This window comes from Oncorhynchus mykiss, chromosome 22 (assembly GCF_057628025.1).
Source record: "Oncorhynchus mykiss isolate SJ-2025 chromosome 22, ASM5762802v1, whole genome shotgun sequence".
Lineage (NCBI taxonomy): Eukaryota > Metazoa > Chordata > Actinopteri > Salmoniformes > Salmonidae > Oncorhynchus > Oncorhynchus mykiss.
The window spans coordinates 9,673,725-9,698,011 of NC_143043.1; the positions used below are offsets into that span (position 1 = coordinate 9,673,725).

The 24,287-nt window shown below is 40.5% G+C and overlaps 1 protein-coding gene and 2 long non-coding RNA genes across 5 annotated transcripts in view; 2 read left to right on the forward strand and 1 right to left on the reverse strand.

Annotated features, from left to right (window-relative positions):
• Positions 1–24,287, forward strand: part of LOC149972793 (uncharacterized) — a 548,532-nt gene that overhangs the window by 108,903 nt on the left and 415,342 nt on the right. The gene's annotated exons all lie outside the window — the stretch shown is intronic.
• LOC110501293 (SPRY domain-containing protein 7) lies at positions 428–23,058 on the forward strand. Its single transcript, XM_021578746.3, has 5 exons — positions 428–911; positions 1,084–1,200; positions 15,689–15,855; positions 21,672–21,774; positions 22,169–23,058. The coding sequence occupies exons 1-5, from the start codon at positions 815–817 to the stop codon at positions 22,264–22,266; spliced, it is 582 nt and encodes a 193-aa protein (XP_021434421.3). The 5' UTR covers positions 428–814; the 3' UTR covers positions 22,267–23,058.
• Positions 4,987–12,182, reverse strand: LOC110501292 (uncharacterized). 3 transcript variants are annotated; one of them, XR_016490505.1, is made up of 7 exons: positions 11,796–12,182; positions 7,152–7,650; positions 6,689–7,059; positions 6,113–6,248; positions 5,772–5,853; positions 5,494–5,646; positions 4,987–5,418 (listed from the first exon to the last, which is right to left on the reverse strand). It is a non-coding gene; the product is annotated as an uncharacterized LOC110501292 (long non-coding RNA). The 3 variants fall into 3 exon arrangements; XR_016490506.1 differs by lacking the exons at positions 6,689–7,059; positions 7,152–7,650; positions 11,796–12,182 and having other exon boundaries at positions 6,113–6,302; XR_016490504.1 differs by lacking the exons at positions 6,689–7,059; positions 7,152–7,650; positions 11,796–12,182 and having other exon boundaries at positions 5,128–5,418; positions 5,772–6,146.

The following is a 24,287-nucleotide window of genomic DNA, read 5'->3' on the forward strand; positions in this document are numbered from 1 at the left end:
GAACATCAGGTATGAGTTTAAATTTGTAAATTAAATTAAATTAATGTTCAACTCCACCATTGAGTTTGAGTTTGTAAATTAATGTTCAAGTCCACCAATGCTCAGTGCATGGATACAAAGTAGCCAATTGGAAGCACTATCAAAGGACTTAGTGATATGCTACTGAAAGTGCTCCTTACATTAAAAAAAAAAACTCACTACATATAGGTCTACCCAGCAACATTAGGGGTGTTCATTATAGGCATTTTCCCCTTTTTTGGCAGGAGATGGAATTGCCACTCCACACACGATCATGTCATGTGTCCCAATGCTTGACACATTGATAACCAATAGCTACTAAGTCACGTGTAAAAAAAAAAAATATGTTGACCTTGATTTTCTTCCCTTGTTTCCATGCCATCAGGAGCATCTGCGTATCTTCGCAAGCAATGCGATTGGACGCATTTGAGAGGAGCGTATGTTTGGCTCATGACAATGTGTTATGGATCCCACCAGGTGTCCCTGTTTCATAATGATGGTAGCTTTTCTCATGAGCTCTTTTAGAGCTCGTTGACTTTGTCGATGTGACTCTGTTTCCGGATAATATTTCAGCGCAAGGAAGGTTTCCACTAGTTACCACAGCCACAAATTGGCTATATCGTAAAATTCATGAAAACTGAAATGTGCTTTGTGTTCTTAATTTAAGGTTAGGCATAAGGTTAGCAGTATAGTTTAGGTTTAAAAATCACATTTAAAGAAGTTACATTGTAGAAATACACGGGGTTTATGACTTTGTGGCTGTGGTAAGTAGAAGAGACCGTGTAAAATTGCTGCAATGTTTACGTGTTGTCTGGGATGCTGCGGAGATGGGGGAACGGGGCATCTTCTTCTCAAAGAAATGCCCACCGTCCAGTTAGACACGCATCATATGGGTGAGAGGCAAAAACTTTCCGACGGTTGTTTTTTAAGCAGTAAAGGCCGGTCTGGTTAGCCTAACTTGGCTAACAAATCAACGTAGCTTGCTAGGGGTCTAACATCCACCTGGTTGTTTTCGGCACTGCAGTCGTAAATAAACACAAATATTTAGATTTCTTTCTCCTTTAGGCACCGATGTAGTCATAGTGAAGAGTGGCCGGAGAATATGTGGCACCGGTTGTTGCCTTGCCAACGCTCCCCTGCACCAAAACAAGAGTTATTTTGAGCTCAAGATCCAGTCAACAGGTAAGTAAATTATTGAAAATGTGTCCATATACTGTCCACCTGTCTGCCCAGTTGCGATATTAGCATGTAACACTTAAAAAAAAATGTATGCCAGCAAAGCCACTACACAACACAACACTAAACAATACATGAATTGCACTATTTTTGAATTATTAGTATTTATTTATTTTATTTATCCGTTATTTTACCAGGTAAATTGACTGAGAACACGTTCTCATTTACAGCAACGACATGGGGGATGAATGAGCCAATTGTAAACTGGGGATTATTAGGTGATCTTGATGGTTTGAGGGCCAGATTGGGAATTTAGCCAGGACACCGGGGTTAACACCCCTACTCTTACGCCATGGGATCTTTAATGACCTCAGAGAGTCAGGACACCCATTTAACGTCCCATCTGAAAGACGACACAGGACAGTGTCCCTATAATGGTGACAAACAGTGCCCACAAACTGTTAGGGCCTTAATAAAACTGTCCCAATAGCAGAGTCCCAACACCTTACCACTGCTACACCTGGCTATCAGCGGAGCCTTGTCTGACAGCGAAACAGTTAATTTAGCCTAATTTTCTGCCTTAAAAAAACATAGCTGATATGGTTGACTTGCTTAAACAAATGTGGTTTCTACTGTACATATCATTTGTCAAACTATGGAGTAAGGGGACGACGAGCGGCTACGAGGCAATCTGTAATTTCGATTAAGACAATGAGCGATCTAGGACAGATGTAGTCAATATAACTATTTGTTCAGCACTTTTGAAACGTACAGCGACAGAATTCAGAACATAGGCCGTTCTTACAGTATTCTCCCTGTACACCAAGTCAGAAACGTAGGATAAATAAAGGGGGCATATAAGCAGACAATGAAAGTGCTTACAATATTAGATGACATTTCTCTAAAACAGGCTATAGGCTACATGTGCACCACCAAGTCAGAACAGTAGGCTAAATTGAGGGTTAAAGGGACCAAATTATAAGGGTGAGGCGCATGGGCTACTAACAGCTTACTACACAACAAACACTAATGTATACTGTAGCTATGAAAGTAATACTATCTCCCTGGCATATTACATGATTTATGTAGCAGCATACAAGACATTTCTGGACTCACTTTGTTTTGATGTGCTCACTTTAACAGGAAGGTAACGCGACAGTCCTTAGTGGGCAAATTTTGTCATCAAAGTCTGGCATTCTCTGGATTTATGGTGCTTTAAACACAACTGGGAACTTGGAAATAAACAATGTTGAATCATGATTGCATCAGTGAATCCACAGATTACAAGTTGAAGATAAATACTTTTACTTAGAGTATTAGTATATTAGTAATTGGCTGACCCGGTCTCTCCAGATCTCCTAACAGTACTATTTCTAGGGTACATTTTAGATCAACGCTATGCATTTTCAGCCATTCCTGAACCTGAGGGCAATACCAAAATAAATGGTTTATTGATTCTGTATCCTCACAACAAAATCTGCAGAGCTTTGATGATTTTATGCCCAAAATATTCAACATTTTGCTGGTGGCAAGAATTCTATATAATAATTTTAGCTGAAAAGCATGACGTCTTGAATCTTGCGTCATTTTATATATCAACTCATACACCCTGTACCATGGAATCTGTACATCAAAAATCTCTTCCCAACTATTTTGCAATCTGTATGGCACAGTTGTCAACATCCTGCTCCTCAAATTAAACTGGTATACTTTCCTATTTATGCTATTTTTATTCCTCCGCCAGTTTTGATCCTTTATATTGGGTAGACAGACCAGTTCCCTACCTCTTCCCACTGCCACCTGCCTCCTCTATTTTTGGTGTAATGCTGTAATCAATTGGTTGTACTCTTGGATTGAGCAGACCTTCCTGTACAATTCTGATAACTCCATGAAGGGACACAACTTTAACATTCCAATTTACAATATCATTTAAGATCAAAATACCCTTTTCAAACATCTTTCCCATAAATACAGGTATTTTTATCAAAGAGCACATTTGAGTTCAGCCATAATATTTGTTTTAATATTTGTTCTGTCTTTTCAGGGTGATGAAATTGAAATTGTAGCCAGCTCTGCAATTCTTGTTTGAAAAAGAGACTTTTTTTCAAAATATCATTTTCAATAAATTGAAAATGAGACATGGCAATCTGCACAAAGGAGAAAATACCCTTTTTAAACAATGGATGAGCTTTTCTTAGTAATCTACTTGAGAACCATTTAGGGTTCAAGTTAAACTTTTGAATACGTGAAGTTTATAGAGAGGTTTAGTGCTTTTATATTTAATAATCTCAACCCACCCAATTCATATTCATTATATAGATAGGCACGCTTTATTTAGTCTGGTTTAGCGTCCCAGATAAAGCGAAATATGTTTTTCTCATATGATTTGAAAAACGAATCATCAGGAGTAGGCAGCGCCATAAGTGAGTAAACTGAGATATGACTAAGGAGTTAATCAGGGCAATTTTTCCATAAATAGACAGATATTTACCTCTCCATGGTTGCAGGATCTTGTCTATTTTTACAACTTTTCTATTGAAATTCATTGTGGAGAGCTCATTTATATATTTTGTGATATGAATACCGAGTATGTCTACTTCACCATCAGCCCATTTTATAGGTAAACTGCAAGGTAATGTAAAAGTTGTATTTTTTTAAAGATCCAATACATAATATTTTACACTTATCATAATGAGGTTTTAGTCCAGAGAGTCCAGAAAAGTTATCTAGATCTTCAATGAGACATTGCAGGGATCTAGCGTTCGGACTTGAGTCATCGGCATACATGGACACCTTTGTTTTTAAGCCTTGGATTTCTACTCCTGTTATTGGATCTGATTTTATTAGCTAGCATTTCCATGGCCATAACGAATAGATATGGTGACAGCGAACACCCTTGTTTAGCTATTCAGAACTATGATAAGTAGCCATTATTTACTATTTTACACCTGGTGTTGCCATACATTATCATTACTAATTTTACAAGAGAATCACCGAAATTGGAAAAAAAATCCAGGCATTTATAAATAAAATTCAATCTTAATTTATCAAATGCCTTTTCAAAATCCCCTATAAATACCAGGCCTGGCTTCTTAATGTTTCATAATGTTCTATTATTTCTAGTAGTTGTCGTATATTATGTCTTCCTTAATTGACCCCCTTATAAACGTAACAGATTTATACCAGCTGTGTCATGCCCGCCACGTATTGACTCATCCAGCTGTAACGCATATAATTCACTGGCTTGTATGCAAAGCAATAATCGTTTCAAAACATCTCCTGCCATGTCACTGATGCGTTGTGAAACAGTGTTATTTGATGAAGGCATTGTCTGTATTGTTTTTTGGGGGCCTTTTCCCAGCCATATCTGCGGCAGCAGGAAGAATGAAGTCTTCTACAATAGTATGGGGCTTGCCTGTCCTAGCCACTCGGTAGCTCACCATATAAGACGCTTCTAGCCCCTTCTTATTAATGGTATCTGTTGCTTTTATTCACGTCTTACTCCTCGAAAGTTGTCTTTATTCTCACTCAAACTCCTGTGGCTTATTTTTCAAATGGTCATGTTTAGTTTCTAAATGTCTGTGCAAGAGTGAAGGTTTCTCGCGAGAGAGTAACAGTTAATGTGATAGGATGTTAATTATTTGACTAGGCTACCTGTATTTGACATTGTGTTGTTATTTCGCTGATTACTAGATGGTTGAATCTTTATTTTGGGCAGTGAAACGAGGCTACTCAGGCGAGAAAAAAACCCAAATGTAAATCCCTGTTGAAAATATAAATGTACTGTTTGAATTTTTTAAAATAATATATTTTTTAATGTGAATCACATTTTTATTTGGCGTACCCCCGACTGCATTGCGCAGTTTGGGAATACCTGGTATACAGGATGCAATTTAAGGTTGAGTGCTGCAGCTATCTAAAGAAACAGAGACATTTCTGAAATAAAAAGTTTATCTTGACAAAATTAACAGAGGAACATTTGACTGAACATGAATTAGTCCACTAATTCATGTTCCTCACAAAAGAGTGTTGGAAATCTCTTTCCAGATTCTGACGACAACCTATTTCTGACATAGAATAATGTGCTCTGACAAAGGCTGTAAACTATTGGGCTTTCGGGAAAAAGATTTCCAACGACCTCCCTCGAAGCTCCTTGATGGGGGTGGCCATTGATGAAGAGCTGCATGCAGGTGGCTAGATGCTGTTCCTCAAGTCTGTTTTGACCTGAAATAACAGAAATAATAATAAGAGATGGGTGAGGGACAAAGATGATCTACTTTCACATTTAAATATTCTTACTTGTTGCATTGCAGAGAAGTCCCTCTCACAATTAACGGAAGACACTGGTATAGTCAGTGCAATTGCTACCAGCTGGGTAAGACGGCGCTAGAGCTGTCCCCAATCATCAAACTGCGAGGCCAGCTTTGTCTTTGCCATCAGCTGGTCCAAGCCCTGAAACACAAAGAGATGTACAACATTAAAGAAGAGCCAACAGAGTGGTAGTTCAACAGGAAAAAGGGTTGGGCAACACTGGCCTAAAATGTTGTCTTCAAAAGATTGTCACACTCATGCCATACCTTGAATGCTCCAACTAGCACATGTTGCTTGTAAGCGGGCCACTCTTGCAGCATAGCAGCCTCTGGCGCTTGCAAGAACTGCCTGGAGAGGAGAGTCAGGTTAAAGGTGTTTAACTTCTCACTAGAGAACACAGCCTGAGGTCCCAACACACTGAAGGCCCCCAGAATCTCCAGGTGCTGGAACCTCCAGTCTAGGCTGTCATTGAGGCCAACAAGATATGGATTCATGACCTAATTACAGCACAAAACAGAAAATGAGTGATTAATAGCTGTCTTAGTTTATCCAATACAATTGATGTAACATTGTTTTCATCACAACATTTGAAAACAAATGTTTTTACCTCCTCTCTGAACCGAGCCCAGAACTGCTCTCTGGTCTTGGTCTTCTCCAACGGGCCTCTCCCTCTCCTCAATGTTGAATGTGCCCAGACCCATTGGGTCATCGAGGTCCTGGTGGACTTGGCTCAGAAATGACCCCTGGGAATCACCAGAATGTTTTATGGCGAGGAGTGATGCCATTGTCACAGGGACCTACAACATAAGTTGTTTTGCTTGAAGTTATTATAATGAAGTGTCAATATGTAACAGTATAACTTTAGACCGTCCCCTCGCCCATACCCGGGCGCGAACCAGGGACCCTCTGCACACATCAACAACAATCACCCACGAAGCATCGTTACCCATCGCTCCACAAAAGCCGCGGCCCTTGCAGAGCAAGGGGAACAACTACTTCAAGGTCTCAGAGCAAGTGACGTCACTGATTGAAACGCTATTTAGCGCCCACCACCGCTAACTAAGCTAGCCGGTTCACATCCGTTACAAATAGTGCTTAAATATTGTCAGTCCTTAAATACAGTCCTGTGACTGTTAAACCGACACATTTGCACGTTTGAACATGAAGATAGAAAAGAATGTACCTGCTCTTTTATGGCCAGGAAGTTTACATCCTCCTTTCGGAATACTTTTGAAAGCCGCGTCAGGCGTGGCAGCACGTCCCCCTGCAGGTAAAGTGCTGCCACAAATCTGAGAGTTAGAAAAGTTTGTCACTCCACAATGATACATCAATTGACAATAGAAAACAGGTTTTAAAAGCCACATTGTCGACCACTCAAATACAGTTTTGAGTCCACTATCTATAATACATGTAGGCCTACCTGTACATGGCACAGACAGCGTCAAGGCCCTTAGCAGTTGGACACCGGTTCACCTCAGCCAATACTGCGCTGAGGTTTCGCTGAAGATTAGCCACGGCCAGGTGCTGGGACAGCCAGCAAACATCTTTCACTTCCTGCAAAATGCATTTATTTTTAGTGTAGATGCAGTAGGTAAACAAGACGAGACCAGAGTAGCCAAGTGAAGAAATGTGATGCATAATCTCACCTTCACTTTTAAGTACTGAAGTCCCAAGGTCGCTGAAGCAGCTTTCAAGACTTCTGTCTTGTTACTGCTTTTGGCAAAGTAACTATGGAGCTGCTGCAGGTGCTCCTTGATAGTGTCCATATAGGGGACCTCAGCTGATGATCTTTACAGGCCAGAGCAATGCAGTGGGCAGCACAAGCCACAGGCACCGTCCACAGGAAGGCATCCTTTAGCTGTTTTGCCACACCACTAAGTTGTCCTGTTTGTATCACAGGACATACTGTGGAAAATTTGTTTGGAATAAATTGTTAATGCTAAGACTTTGTGTTGTGTCCATACCAGTCATCACTGCAGCCCCATCAGTGTCGTACAATCTCTGTTGGTATCTTTTTGATGTGCAGCACCACCTTGATGGCGGCAACGATGGTGTCTGCCTTACCATCAGCGACTGAGACCAGGTCGAGGGACTGAGACCAGGTCGAGGAACTGGTTGTAAAGGTGTCCCTCTTGATCCATGTATCTGGAAAACGTACAAAAATCCATACACAATTGCATTATTACTCATGGATGACTGTAGAATATCACAACTAAAAATAATTGTACAACTCTAATTTAAATAATACCTGACATGTAAAATCCAGGTACTTATTAGTTGCCACATCTGTAGTTTCATCAGGCTCCAGGCCATTGGCTACAGATGTCTGGATTAGAGGTCGACTGGTTATGATTTTTCAACGCCGATACCGATTAATCGGCCCATTATTTATTTATTTATTTATTTATTTATTTGTAATAATGACAATTACAACAATACAATACTGAATTAACACTTATTTTAATATAAAACATAAATAAAAATCAATTTAGCCTCAAATAAATAATGAAACATGTTCAATTTGGTTTAAATAATGCAAAATCTAAAAGTGTTGGAGAAGAAAGTAATATGTGCAATGTAAAAATGTGTGCCATGTAAAAAAACTAACGTTTAAGTTCCTTGCTCAGAACATGAGAACATATGAAAGTTGGTGGTTCCTTAACATGAGACTTCAATATTCCAAGGTAAGAGGTTTTTAGGTTGTAGTTAATATACACTGCTCAAAAAAATAAAGGGAACACTTAAACAACACAATGGAACTCTGATGTCACATGCTGTTGTGCAAATGGAATAGACAACAGGTGGAAATTATAGGCAATTAGCAAGACACCCCCAATAAAGGAGTGGTTCTGCAGGTGGGGACCACAGACCACTTCTCAGTTCCTATGCTTCCTGGCTGATGTTTTGGTCACTTTTGAATGCTGGCGGTGCTTTCACTCTAGCGGTAGCATGAGACGGAGTCTACAACCCACACAAGTGGCTCAGGTAGTGCAGCTCATCCAGGATGGCACATCAATGCGAGCTGTGGCAAGAAGGTTTGCTGTGTCTGTCAGCGTAGTGTCCAGAGCATGGAGGCGCTACCAGGAGACAGGCCAGTACATCAGGAGACGTGGAGGAGGCCGTAGGAGGGCAACAACCCAGCAGCAGGACCGCTACCTCCGCCTTTGTGCAAGGAGAAGTAGGAGGAGCACTGCCAGAGCCCTGCAAAATAACCTCCAGCAGGCCACAAATGTGCGTATGTCTGCTCAAACGGTCAGAAACAGACTCCATGAGGGTGGTATGAGGGCCCGACGTCCACAGGTGGGGGTTGTGCTTATAGCCCAACACCGTGCAGGACGTTTGGCATTTGCCAGAGAACACCAAGATTGGCAAATTCGCCCCTGGCGCCCTGTGCTCTTCACAGATGAAAGCAGGTTCACACTGAGCATGTGACAGACGTGACATAGTCTGGAGATGCCGTGGAGAATGTTCTGCTGCCTGCAACATCCTCCAGCATGACCGGTTTGGCGGTGGGTCAGTCATGGTGTGGGGTGGCATTTCTTTGGGGGGCCGCACAGCCCTCCATGTGCTCGCCAGAGGTAACCTGACTGCCATTAGGTACCGAGATGAGATCCTCAGACCCCTTGTGAGACCATATGCTGGTGCGGTTGGCCCTGGGTTCCTCCTAATGCAAGACAATGCTAGACCTCATGTGGCTGGAGTGTGTCAGCAGTTCTTGCAAGAGGAAGGCATTGATGCTATGGACTGGCCCATCCGTTCCCCAGACCTCAATCCAATTGAGCACATCTGGAACATCATGTCTCGCTCTATCCACCAACAGACTGTCCAGGAGTTGGCGGATGCTTTAGTCCAGGTCTGGGAGGAGATCCCTCAGGAGACCATCCGCCACCTCATCAGGAGCATGCCCAGGCATTGTAGGGAGGTCATACAGGCACGTGGAGGCCACACACACTACTGAGCCTCATTCTGACTTGTTTTAAGGACATTACATCAAAGTTGGATCAGCCTGTAGTGTGGTTTTCCACTTTAATTTTGAGTGTGACTCCAAATTCAAACCTCCATGGGTTGATAAATTTGATTTCCATTGATAATTTTTGTGTGATTTTGTTGTCAGCACATTCAACTATGTAAAGAAAAAAGTATTTAATAAGAATATTTCATTCATTCAGATCTAGGACGTGTTATTTTAGTGTTCCCTTTATTTTTTTGAGCAGTGTAGTATTTATAGGACTTTCTCTCTATACCATTTGTATTTCATATACCTTTGACTATTGGATGTTCTTATAGGCATTATAGTATTGCCAGTGTAACAGTATAGCTTCTGTCCCCCTCCTTGCCCCTACCTGGGCTCGAACCAGGAACACATAGACAACAGCCACACTCGAAGCATCGTTACCCATCGCTCCACAAAAGCCGCGGCCCTTGCAGCGCAAGGGGAATAACTACTCCAAATCTAAAAGCGAGTGATGTTTGAAACAGTATTAGCGCACACCCAGCTAACTAGCTAGCCATTTCACATTGGTTACACCAGCCATTAGGCTGATAGGCTTGAAGTCATAAACAGCGCTGTGCTTGCGAAGAGCTGCTGGCAAAACGCACGAAAGTGCTGTTTGAATGAATGATTACGGGCCTGCTGCTGCTCAGTCAGACTGCTCTATCAAATCAGACTTAATTATAACATAATAACACACAGAAATACGAGCCTTTGGTCATTAATATGATTGAATCCGGAAACTATCATTTCGAAAACAAAATGTTTATTATTTCAGTGAAATACGGAACCGTTCGGTATTTTATCTAACGGGTGGCATCCCTATGTCTAAATATTCTTGTTACATTGCACAACCTTCAATGTACGTCATAATTACGTAAAATTCTGTCAAATTAGTTCGCAATGAGCCAGGCAGCCCAAACTGTTGCATACACCCTGACTCTGCGTGCAATGAACGCAAGAGAAATGACACAATTTCAACTGGTTAATATTGCCTACAAAACTGGATCAGTAGTTATAACTAGTGATTATGATTTATTGTTTTTTACAAGATAAGTTTAATGCTAGCTAGCAATTTACCTTGGCTTCTACTACATTCGCGTAACAGGCAGGCTACTCGTTGGAGTGCAATGGTTAGAGCGTTGGACTAGTTAACTGTGCGGTTGCAAGATTGGAACCCCTGAGCTGACAAGGTGAAAATCTGTTGTTCTGCCCCTGAACAAGGCAGTTAACCCACAGTTCCTAGGCAGTCATTGAAAATAAGAATGTGTTTTTAGCTGATTTGCCTAGTTAAATAAAAGGTATTCAAAAAAATAAATACAAAAAATAATAATAATCGGAAATCGGCGCCCAAAAATACCGTTTTCCGATTGTTATGAAAACTTGAAATCGGCCCTAATGAATCAGCCATTCCGATTAATCGGTCGACCTCTAGTCTGGATGGCATGGAGGATAGGCTCCTCCACAACTTGAGCCAGAATCTTCAACATTTCGTCCACTATTGTGTGACATGTAGTTTGTGTTCTTGCCAATCTTCAAGTAAATGAAAACAATGTGAAATAAGTCAGGTGACATTTAAATAACAAGTGAAGAAAATATGAACAAAAACACCTTGAGCTTTTGTGAAGGAGCATGTGAACAGCAACAGACATAATGCGTTATTACTGAGCCACGGTTAGTGCACAATCTGAAACATATTTTACATTAGAAGACATTTAGTGTAGTTCAGTGGAATTACTGGTGTCTGGGGCAATACCTACTACAGATAGCAAGCATTACAAAACTACACATAATGCTGTAGGCCTTACTCCTCTCTCCTCCTTCCATCTCCCCTCCTGGCTCTCTCCTCTTCTCTGCTCCACTCTGTCCCTCATGCATCCCTACCTCACTCCCGGGATTCTGCCTCTTCTCTGTCTAGTACAGTAAGCCATAAACTTATAAAAACGATAGCTTAAGCTTTTATAGAGTTAGCTAACTAAATAAAGTTTCATTTAATTCAGGCTGATTTGACAGCTAGCTAAGTTGTTAACTGACACTTGTCTCTGCGCCCCATTTCTCTTTCGTTGCTGTGGCGGGAAATATTTCAATAAACTAATGAGGGAAAAAAATCTAATCGAGGACCGATAAATGTAGCCATCTTGCTTGCACTTGAATCTTCCAAATTAACTAGCTAACTTGCTAGACGAGTAACGTTTGTTAACCATGTTTCTATCACTAATATTATAGATCTACATTATGTTAGTAGAGTTTTTAGGTTATAACTAGCTTATGTAGTTAACTAGTTGGCTTGCTAACGTACCTTTCTTGCAGGTTCTCACGTAGGTGCACTCTGACTTGATTCAAGTGATTTGTCTTTCGTGCCGCAAAGGTTCTGTGTTGGGCACTGGTCCCTGGCGTGCCGTTTCTCGCGCAGGTTCACTCTGAAGTGATTCAAGTTATTGTATTTCGCACTGCAGAGCGCTGGTCACTGGCGCGCTGTGTTTCTTAAGTTGCAGGCTGCCTGCCACAGCTCACAGAGCTAAATAACCTTTAGAACTATGTTGAACCCAGACAGATTATCTATTTACCAAGAAAAGCGAATGTGCTTTACAGAACTTTATTGAAACTGTTTGGTAGAAATAGGATGTTTATTTTTGTGTAGCGGCAATGATTCAGCCCTGGCATAGCGCCACACGTAAATGAGCGCAGAGGAAACACTGATGATGTCATTGATATAATTTTATCTGTGGCCAATGAATTTGAGCCTTCTTGGATGGGCACTTCTAACTCTGGTAGGTTTTTGCGGTGGCGAGTGTTCCCCTGAGTGACAGAACACTGAGCCAATCACGGCGCAAAAAGAGAACATTACCAACCCCTATGCTCCGTATTTTCAGTTGGCTGCCCCACCACCACAGAAAGCATTGAGCTAGTCTGAAACACCTGTATTTTGGAGCTGCCTTACTCAAGAAAGCAAAAAGAGACCATGTTTGTATACGGCTTTATTAACTCAATGATTATTTATTTATTTTACATTGTTTGCAAACTGACACGTGACACGCATGCAAATCACAGAGTTATAATTATTGTTTAAGCTAAACAGGTGGGGCTCTATCTGCCTTGAATGACTGGTCGCCACTGTGTCTGTCTATGTGTGGGAGATAAAATAGATAAGTTACTACAGGTAATGTATTTTGGTGTGGGTGTGCGTGCACAGAAGGCAGGGTATGTACTATGTACCCCATTCATAAGATGCTATCTGTTTTAGCACCTATTGACAATAGTAGCTTCTGACCGGGGGTGTTTAAACATTAACACCCATCGCTTGCGATACGTTTTTGGAAACATAAGGAATGTATCTTTCATATCAGTGTGAAATCATTTTCAAAAAAACAAAAGATTCAATGACTACATACCTTTTTATAGGGTATGGTTAGTGTTCCCACACGGCCATATTCCATGTCACATCGCTTGGTTACAGACAGAAGACATAGGCGGCTGGCTACCTGTGCTAATTGGCTCTGTAGCCTGCTCTGAACACCTGTGTGTAAGAGTAACTGGAGAGGAAGTGTAGTTCATCAACTTCTTTGGTATAAAGGCATTCGTAACAACATGTGCGTTCCGCAACCTACTGTGCGGGTGGATAATAAAGATCCCAAACATGAAATAATGCAGGGTAAAAAATGAATAATTCATAGTATGAAATTGCAGTTGAAGTCAGAAGTTTACATACACCTTAGCCAAATACATTTACACTCAGTTTTTCACAATTCCTGACATTTAATCCTAGTAAAAATTCCCTGTCATTGTGTGTAAAAAATAGTGTTTAACAGGATTTTGTAACGACTACCTCATCTCTGTACCCCACACAAACAATTACAGTGCCTTGCGAAAGTATTCGGCCCCCTTGAACTTTGCGACCTTTTGTCACATTTCAGGCTTCAAACATAAAGATATAAAACTGTATTTTTTTGTGAAGAATCAACAACAAGTGGGACACAAAAGACAATGATCCAAAACATAAAGCAAAATCTACAATGGAATGGTTCAAAAATAAACATATCCAGGTGTTAGAATGGCCAAGTCAAAGTCCAGACCTGAATCCAATCGAGAATCTGTGGAAAGAACTGAAAACTGCTGTTCACAAATGCTCTCCATCCAACCTCACTGAGCTCGAGCTGTTTTGCAAGGAGGAATGGGAAAAAAAATTCAGTCTCTCGATGTGCAAAACTGATAGAGACATACCACAAGCGACTTACAGCTGTAATCGCAGCAAAAGGTGGCGCTACAAAGTATTAACTTAAGGGGGCTGAATAATTTTGCACGCCCAATTTTTCAGTTTTTGATTTGTTAAAAAAGTTTGAAATATCCAATAAATGTCGTTCCACTTCATGATTGTGTCCCACTTGTTGTTGATTCTTCACAAAAAATACAGTTTTATATCTTTGTTTGAAGCCTGAAATGTGGCAAAAGGTCGCAAAGTTCAAGGGGGCCGAATACTTTCGCAAGGCACTGTATCTGTAAGGTTCCTCAGTCGAGCAGTGAATTTCAAACACAGACTCAATCACAAAGACCAGGGAGGTTTTCCAATGCCTCCCAAAAAAGGGCACCTATTGTTAGATGAGTAAAACATTTTTTTAAAGCAGACATTTGAATATCCCTTTATGCATGGTGAAGTTATTAATCACTCTTTGGATGGTGTATCAATACACCCAGTCACTACAAAGATACAGGCGTCCTTCCTAACTCAATTGCCGGAGAGGAAGGAAACCGTTCAGTTATTTCACCATGACTTTAAAGAAACGTTTGTTTCAGAGTTTAATGGCTGTAATAGGAGAACTGAGGATGGATCAACAACATTGTATTTACTCCACAATACTAACCTAATTTACACAGTAAAAGGAAAGGAAGCCTGTACAGAGCAAAAATATTCCAAAACATGCATCCTGTTTGCAACAAGGCATGAAAATAATACTGCAAAAAATGTGGCAAAGCAATTAACATTTGGTCCTGAATACAAACTGTTGTGTTTGGGGCAAGTCTAATACCACACATTACATTACAGAATACCACTCTCCATATTTTCAAGCATAGTAGTGGCTGCCTCATGTTATGGGTATGCTTGTAATCGTTAAGGACTGGGAAGCTTTTCAGGATAAAAAAAAAACAGAATGGAGCTAAGCACAGGCAAAATCCTATTGAAAAACCTGTTTCAGTCTGCTTTCCAACAGACACTGGGAGACAAATTCACTTTTCAGCAGGACAATGAGCAAAAACACAAGGCCAAATATACACTGGATTTGCTTACCAAGATCACATTTACTGTTCCTAAGTGGCCTAGTTACAGTTTTGACTTAAATCTACTTGAAAATATATGGCAAGACTTGAAAATGGTTGTTTAGCAAAGCTCAACAACCAATTTGACAGAGCTTGAAGAATTCTGAAAATAATAATGGGCAAATATTGTACAATCCAGGTGTGGAAAGCTCTTAGAGACCCAGAAGAGAGGCTCTTAGAGACCCAGAAAGACTCACAGCTGTAATCACTGCCAAAGGTGATTCTTGTCACGCCCTGACCTTATTAATTCTCTATGTTTGGTTAGGTCAGGGTGTGACTCGGGTGGGAAAGTCTATGTTTTCTATTTCTTTGTTTTTGGCAGAGTGTGGTTCCCAATCAGAGGCAGCTGTCTATCGTTGTTTCTGATTGGGGATAATATATAAGTTGTCATTTTCCTTTTGGGTTTTGTGGGATCTTGTTTTCTGTTTAGTTTCTTAGCGCTTTTGTTTTTTGTCTTTGTTATTTTGTTTTGGTGTCATCAATAAAAAGACGTTGTACGCCTACCATGCTGCGCCTTGGTCCACTCTTCATTCTACAAACGAGAGCCGTTACAATTCTAACACGTATTGATTCAAGGGTGTGAATACCTATGTAAATGTTATTCTGTATTTCATTTTAAATACATTTGCAAATATTTTTAAAAACATATTTAGTTTGTCATTATGGGGTATTTTGTGTAGATGGGTGAGAAAATAATATATTTAATCCATTTTGAATTCTGACTGGAACACAAAATGTGGATTAAGTCAAGTGGTATGGATACTTTCTGAAGGCACTGTATTTGCACCTCTGTAAAATTCTTGTGAAATGGTTTAAAAAGCAGCACAGTACGGTTTGTGTTGGGGAACTTGTTTTTAAGGTTCAGAACTCTGTGTGCAGGTATATGGGGGATAGGTGTGGCCACTCAGAAGGTGAACCTGAACCAGGTCCCCATGGGGCAGGACATCAACAGCCTTGTCTTGAGGCATGATGGCTCGGTGTACCACAACAACGAGGAGAAGAACCGCCTGCCTGCCAACAGTCTTCCACAGGAGGGGGACATCATGGTGAGTGGACTGGTTTGGTGGAGCGCAACAAAGTCATACTAAACACACTCAAGGTCTATATAAAGTGTCAATAAACATGAGCTATACCAACTCAAGCAAGGAAAGCACATGGCATACTTGACAAACATAGGCATATTATTATATTCTAATAAACAAAAGGAAGTCCTCAACTCCAGATACATAGGCAAAAAAACATACTCAATAATGCATCCAGGTAATGAAGGGAATAAACTTCAAAAGGTAAGAACTATAAACTAACGGTGCAAATATCATGGAACAGCTATATGGAAACTCCATTATCATGGTACTTCTTAATGGAAAGATTACAAACGTATGTTATGGCAAGTGTAATCAAAACTTGTATCTCCTATGGTAAGTGGTGAAATAAGTATAACTACCGGTAGTTATAATTGTGATGGCTTAGCAGATAATATGAAAAGATGATCAGTCTTTACCTAGCTAAAAGAGAAGGAATATAATATCTGGTGTTTACAGGAAACTCATTCTACACCTTTTAGATGAAGTTGAGTGGGAAAATGACTGGGGTGGGGGAGATCTATTTCACCCATGGGCAAAGAAACTCAAAAGGGGTGATGATATTAATGAACAATAATTTCGATCCAAATGTGCAAACTGTTAAAATGGATCCGCAAGGAATTCGGACCATAAACCGATTTGGCTCATTGATCTATACAGTCCAAATGATGATGATCCACGCTTCTTTGAAAATATATATAATAATTTATCGATCTTACAAGCCATACATGACTCAATTATTATGGTGGGAGATTATAATACGGTTTTAAGTACCTCAATGGACCGTAAAGGAAATCGCACTACAAACTGTCACCCTCATGCACCTCATACACCTCATGCACACAAGGAAATCCTGAATATTATGGATATATTGGAACTAGGGGATATTTGGAGGCTTAAATATCCTAACCTAGTGAGCTATACAGTACCAGTCAAAAGTTTGGACACACCTACTCATTCACGGGTTTTTCTTTATTTGTATTATTTTCTACATTGTAGAATAATAGTGAAGACATCAAAACTATGAAATAGCACATATGGAATCATGTAATTAAACAAATGAAAATATATTTTATATTTGAGATTCTTCAATGTAGCCACCCTTTGCCTTGATGACAGCTCTGCACACTCTAGGCATTCTCTCAACCAGCTTCATGAGGTAGTCATCTGGAATGCTTTTCCAACAGTATAGTCCCCACAATATGCAACTGTTCAGGGAAGTCAGGAACCAATACACTCAGTCAGTCAGGAAAGCAAAGGCTAGCTTTTTCAAGCAAAAATTCGCATCCTGTAGCTCTAACTCCAAAAAGTTTTGGGACACTGTAAAGTCCGTGGAGAACAAGAGCACATCCTCCCAGCTGCCCACTGCACTGAGGCTAGGTAACACAGCATTTCTCAACGGCTGGCCATGCCTTCCTCCTGGTTACTCCAACCCCGGCCAACAGCTTCTCCTTCACCCAAATTCAGACAGCAGATGTTCTGAAAGAGCTGCAAAACCTGGACCCGTAAAAATCAGCTGGGCTAGACAATCTGGACCCTCTCTTTCTAAAACTATCCTCTGCCATTGTTGAAACCCCTATTACCAGCCCGTTCAACCTCTCTTTCGTATCGTCCGAGATCCCTAAAGATTGGAAAGCTGCCGCGGTCATCCCCCTCTTCAAAGGGGATGACACCCTAGACCCAAACTGTTAAAGACCTATATCCATCATGCCCTGCCTATCTAAAGTCTTCGAAAGCCAAGTCAACAAACAGATCACTGACCATTTTGAATCCCACCGTACCTTCTCCGCTGTGTAAACCGGTTTCCGAGCCGGTCACGGGTGCACCTCAGCCACGCTCATGGTACTAAAATATATATCATAACCACCATTGATAAAAGACAGTACTGTGCAGCCGTCTTCATCGACCTGGCCAAGGCTTTCGACTCTGTCAATCACCGTATTCTTATCTGCAGACTCAATAGTTTTTCTAATGACTGCCTCTCCTGGTTCACCAACTACTTTGCAGACAGAGTTCAGTGTGTCAAATCGGAGGGCATGTTGTCCGGACCTCTGGCAGTCTCTATGGGGGTGCCACAGGGTTCAATTCTCAAGCCGACTCTTTTCTCTGTATATATCAATGATGTCGCTCTTGCTGTGGGTGATTCACTGACCCACCTCTACGCAGACGACCCCATTCTGTATACTTCTGGGCCATCCTTGGACACTGTGCTAACTAACCTCCAAACGAGCTTCAATGCCATACAACACTCCTTCCGTGGCCTCCAACTGCTCTTCAACGCAAGTACAACCAAATGCATGCTTTTCAACCGTTCGCTGCCCGCACCCGCCCGCCCGACTAACATCACCACCCTGGACGGTTCCGACCTAGAATATGTGGACAACTATAAATACCTAGGTGTCTGGCTAGACTGTAAACTCTCCTTCCAGACTGATATTAAACATCTCCAATCCAAAATCAAATCTAGAATCGGCTTTCTATTTCGCAACAAAGCCTCCTTCACTCACGCCGCCAAACTTACCCTATTAAAACTGACTATCCTTCCGATCCTCGACATCGGCGATGTCATCTACAAAATAGCTTCCAATACTCTACTCAGCAAACTGGATGCAGTCTATCACAGTGCCATCCGTTTTCAGTGACTGGAACGAATTGCAAAAATTGCTGAAGCTGGAGACTAATATTTCCCTCACCAACTTTAAACATCAGCCATCTGAGCAGCTAACCGGTCGCTGCAGCTGTACATAGTCCATCTGTAAATAGCCCACACAATCTACCTACCTCATCCCCATATTGTTTTTATTTGATTTTTTTGCTGTTTTTGCACATTACTATCTCTACCTGTACATCATCATCTGCTCATGTATCACTCCAGTGTTAATCTGCTAAATTGTAATTACCTCGCTACTATGGCCTATTTATTGCCTACGTCCTCACGCCATTTGCACACACTGTATATAGACTTTCTTTTTTCTATTGTGTTATTGACTGTACGCTTGTTTATTCCATGTGTAACTCTGTGTTGTTGTTTGTGTCGCACTGATTTGCTTTATCTTGGCCAGGTCGCAGTTGTAAATGAGAACTTGTTCTCAACTAGCCTACCTGGTGAAATAAAAAAATCAAAAATCGTAAACCATCTCAATTTGTTGTGTGATTGTGGAGGCCAGGTCATCTGATGCAGCACTCCATCACTGTGTGGATTTATTGAGTGACATAATCATTCCAATTTTGAGCGATACGCATAACTGAGGCGTGGCTCCAAATTGAGGCTTAAAAGTGTTTGTTATGGTGCACCATGAAAATAATTCCCTGGAACCCGAGGTAGTAGGAGCATATCACCGTTCATGCTAACCGATAACCAGGGTAACTCTGCTAGCTGTTGTCATGTCTTTACTATCATTAAATGAAGACTTTTAGTTTTTTATCTAAGTTTCTCTGTAATTAGTATTACGCGATCAAACTGATTAATCATGTAACTATGTAATTAACTAGGAAGTCGGGGGACCAAGGAAAATATTCAGATTACAAAGTTATTGTTTCCTAAAACAACTTTTCAGATATTTTCATATCTGATCAACAGTCTTCTGAATAATTAATTATTTAGTTTACCTCACGTTAGTCTCATTCCAAACGTCATAAATGCACGAACCCAGTCTTCACTTTGAGTCATCCATACATCAATTGTCTTAAATCATTTATTTATTACTAACTAAGTAATTCACAGAAATGCATAAACAAACAAACAAAGTAAATATGGTTACAAGAAATGATAGGAGAATGTGCCCTAGTGGGCTAAACCGGCATGGCGGCTTGTTAGACAAAAGGGGGAGTGGGGGTCGACTGGGAAGTCACTACAGAGTTAATAATTATAACAATGAAATGCTAATCCTTTGCACACGAACGCTCACTCATTCGGGAACAATTGCAATCAATATATATATTTATGGTCAGTGTGTCGTCTTGATCGCTGTTGAAAAGTTTGTTTCTTTTGTAGAATTGTCCATCTCTCTCTCTCTCTCTCTCTCTCTCTCTTTCTGTCGTGGTTAGAGGGGATAGTTCAGAGCGACATTCATTAATGTTTTTGTAAATGGATGTTTTGGCGGTTGTCGTTCTTCATGTTCAATGATACAAAATTCCTAGCTACAGACTAGTAATTAATATCAAAGACTTGTTCTTATTCTGTCGGTATCAATAGTCTAAGAGTTTAACCACGTGGTATGGTTAAAAGATTCAGCAATGGTCTGCAACCTTTGTCCCCTCGTAATGGAGAAAAACAGGGTCTACTTGAGGAATTCTCAAGATTGGGTTTTTATTCGGAATTGCCGAAAAGGGTCTGTCCCAGGATGCCTGACCCTAACTGGGTTCATGGGCGGTCCTCTGATTTAGTTAAACTCAAAAGGGAATTGGAGTTTCCTTCATTAAACAGTTCAAAATCACATTACACAATTGTACAAACAGTATCATACTCACTCATTCATCTTATACAACAATTAGATGTAAACCTAATATCTGAGGCTATTATATAAACAGCGTTATGGTCATGTGGCAGCACCGTCTCCCATGAGCTTCCCCAAGATGTGACAAACGGACCAGTTCGTAGCTGGATTCTTCACCCATCTTTTATACCTTCTCCAGAACGTAAACGTTGTTCAGACCTCAAGTTCTGTGAGGTAGAAAAAATTACTTTGTTCTCTATGAAGCTTCACTCTATCTCTATACTGTGTGGCCATGAGGCAGGGTCTTCCCTAGGAATTTACGACCTCACTGACCACAGCAGGCTGGTTGAAGGAGCAGAGAGCGGGGGATGGTGCTCGCTGTACCCAAAGAGGGCACCGCCATGACGCTGTGCTGGAACACGTTATACACTGTGCACTAATGTCTTCAAATAGAAAATGTAAACACCCCATCAAATGCAGTTGATGATGTATGTTGTGGTTGTGCAGAACACTATCCCAGTAAAAATTACAAGCAGTCTTTTCCGAACCAATGGCAGTGGTGCAGAACAATGGGCACAAGCACTGTTCATGACAAACTGTTCACACCTTTTGCATGTTTAAAATCTTATTTCCTGCAATTCTACACATTTTTGTCATGGGTTGCAGAGAAACATTAGCAGTTTTAAAGCTTATTTTCTTGCCATGTCTAATGTGTATTCATGTGATTTTTGAGTGACTCAAACATTACAACAAAATTTATGGGCTAAAAAAACATTAGCTGACATGGGCTAGTTGATCTGGACATTTCTGATAAATAGCTCTCTAAGGTATGCAATGACTGACATGAGAGGAAAACTTGCTGCACTACCCATATTCTACTATTACAACTTTCAAGAGGATGTCGACAGCCCGACCTGAGTTCCTAAACATTTTTATAATAATACTATTTTTCAGGGGGGTGGGGAAACACAAAAACAATACTGGCCCCCAGATGCAGTACACTTAGATGGAGGCTGTAAGGGTTGCGCTAGATGATGATGATGGACTGAGAGATCAGTCAATTAAAACAATCGGATGTTTCGTCTGCTCCTGCCATAGGCTTCCAGTCATGTCCCGTTCTGAGGCGCTCGGACAACAGACATCTCAACAGAGAGAACCGGCCGGTGGGCGAGATTATCAAAGAAATGACCACCAACAAGTTCTCTAATCTAATTCTTACTGAATTGATCACTGATCAGCTGTATTGATGTTTAAATACTTCTAAAGATATGGCCTAAATGAATCAGAATAAACTGACCAACACAATCAACATTGATCTAATCAGTTGTATGTTTTCCATCTCAGGGCATCACATATGACCACGTGGAGATGAATCTCTATCTGAATGGGAAGAATATGCACTGTCCAGCTTCAGGGATCAGAGGCACCGTGTTCCCGGTGGTTTATGGTGAGTGTGTGTGTGTGTGTGTACACTGCTGCATGCACACCAATACCAAATATAAAACAATTGTATTTTATGAATGTTGTTTCTCTGAACTTTTATTTACATAATATATATTAACCCATGCTCTACCTTTTAATTCCCAGTGGAAAAAAACAGGCTCAAATGCCTAGTAAATCTGCCACAAAGTTGTCTTTATGGTTGTGGTATTTTTCTGCCACAAGAGGGCAGTTCGTACATAGCTGAAACTGACATCCTTCTTTTTGGTTGGAAGCATACAATGTAAAAGCAATTGAACACTACTAGTTGTTGTTGTTGCAGTCAGTGAGTTATGCCTGCGAAAGTACCCTCATGAAACACTGACTGAACCAATGTTGATTTGATGTCTCCTCTGTTCTAGTGGATGACAGCGCCATCTTAGACTGCCAGTTCAGTGACTTCTACCATACGGCACCGCAAGGCTTCGAGAAGATTCTGTTTGAGCAGCAGATCTTCTGAGCAGCACCTCCGTATACCTCCAGACCTTTATACATACACACACACACAACCCTCAGCTAAAAGTGTTCCTTGTTGCTCTGCAGAAATCTGTGACCTCTTCGTTCCGACTGGTTTGAGCATCCCTTTGTGTGTGTGTGTGTGTGTTGTGTTGTGTCCTGGTTACGCTCTGCTTTAATGCTGTTCTGGGTCAATGTGGGTAGTTTAGCTCTTGTTTGATGCCAACACTGGAGCAGTAAGAAAACGGATCCCCAGACAACAGTGAATGGCATAAAGTAGACAAAGTGTGGTGTGCATTTGCAACTGAAAGACAGTCAAGTCAGTCAATATTTATTTTATTCAGTTATAATCATCCTGCATTGCCTCAATCTTTTATGGGAGCTGCTTCTTTCAGAAAAGAGAGTTTAAACAATGTTTAGGTGTTTTCTTATTTATATTTATTTGTTAAGCTGACACTAATGTTCAATGTTTTGTTTCCCTGATAATTTACATCTAATTCTAGATTTAATTATATGTATTTTGATTTGTTATTTTAATTATGATCTGTCTTTAAAAGTAATTTGTCACGGCTCTGATTGGCATTCCAAATATCAGCAATCTGGCGAAGCTCTGCTCATTGGCTGTATTTGGGGATGTGACATTTTCTGACCCTACTGTATTTAACCGGTCAGATAAATGCATATCCTCCTTTGAAGCGTGTAAACGGTCTTAAATGTTAAATGCTTATTTTTGTTTGCACTAATGAGATGTTGAATATTAAACCAAATACAATAAAGAAACTTGTCTCTGAAAGCATTTCCTCTTTTGGGACTACTTTATTTAATATACCGCAAATGTCTAGCAACCCAAAGGTTGCGCGTTCGAATCTCATCATGGAGAGATTTAGCTACTATATAACTACTTAGCATGTTAGCTAATCCTTCCCCTAACCTAAACCCTTTAACCTAACTCATAACCCTTATCCCTAGCCTAGCGAACGTTAGCCACAAATTGGAATTTGTAATATACACTACAGTTCAAAAGTGTGGGGTCACTTAGAAATGTCCTTGTTTTTGAAAGAAAACCACATTTTTTTGGTCCATTAAAATAACATCAAATTGATCAGAAGTACAGTGTAGACATTGTTAATGTTGTAAATGACTATCGTAGCTGGAAACGGTTGATGTATTTTATTTTTATGGAATATCTACATAGGCGTATAGAGGCCCATTATCAGCAACCATCACTCCTGTGTTCCAGTGGACAACGTGCCAGTTAGATAATCCAAGTTCATAATTTTAAAAGGCTAATTGATCATTAGAAAACCCTTTTGCAATTATGCAATCCCTTTTGCAAAAACCCTTTTGCAATCAAACTGTTGTCCTGATTAAAGAAGCAATAAAACTGTCCTTCTTTAGACTAGTTGAATATCTGGAACATTAGCATTTGTGGGTGCGAGTACAGGCTCAACATAGCCAGAAACAAAGAACTTTCATCTGAAACTTGACAGTCTATTCTCATTCTGAGAAATGAAGGCTATTCCATGCGAGAAATTGCCAAGAATACTGAAGATCTCATACAACGCTGTGTACTACTCCCTTCACAGAAGAGATACTCTGTCCAGTGTCTGTTATTTTGCCCATCTTAATATTTTATTTTAATTGGCCAGTCTGAGACATGCCTTTTTCTTGGCAACTCCGCCTAGAAGGACAGCATCCTGGAGTCAAAACTCCTTTTTTTCACAATTCCTGACATCTAATCAGAGTAAGCATTCCCTGTCTTAGGTCAGTTAGGATCACCACTTTTCTTTAAGAATGTGAAATGTCAGAATAATAGTAGAGATAATGATTTATTTCAGCTTTTATTCCTTTCATCACATTCCCAGTGGGTCAGAAGTTTACATACACTCAATTAGTATTTGGTAGCGTTCCCTTTAAATTGTTTCACTTGGATCAAACGTTCCGGGTAGACTTCTACAAGCTTCCCACAATAAGTTGGGTGAATTTTGGCCCATTCCTCCTGACAAAGCTGGTGTGACTGAGTCA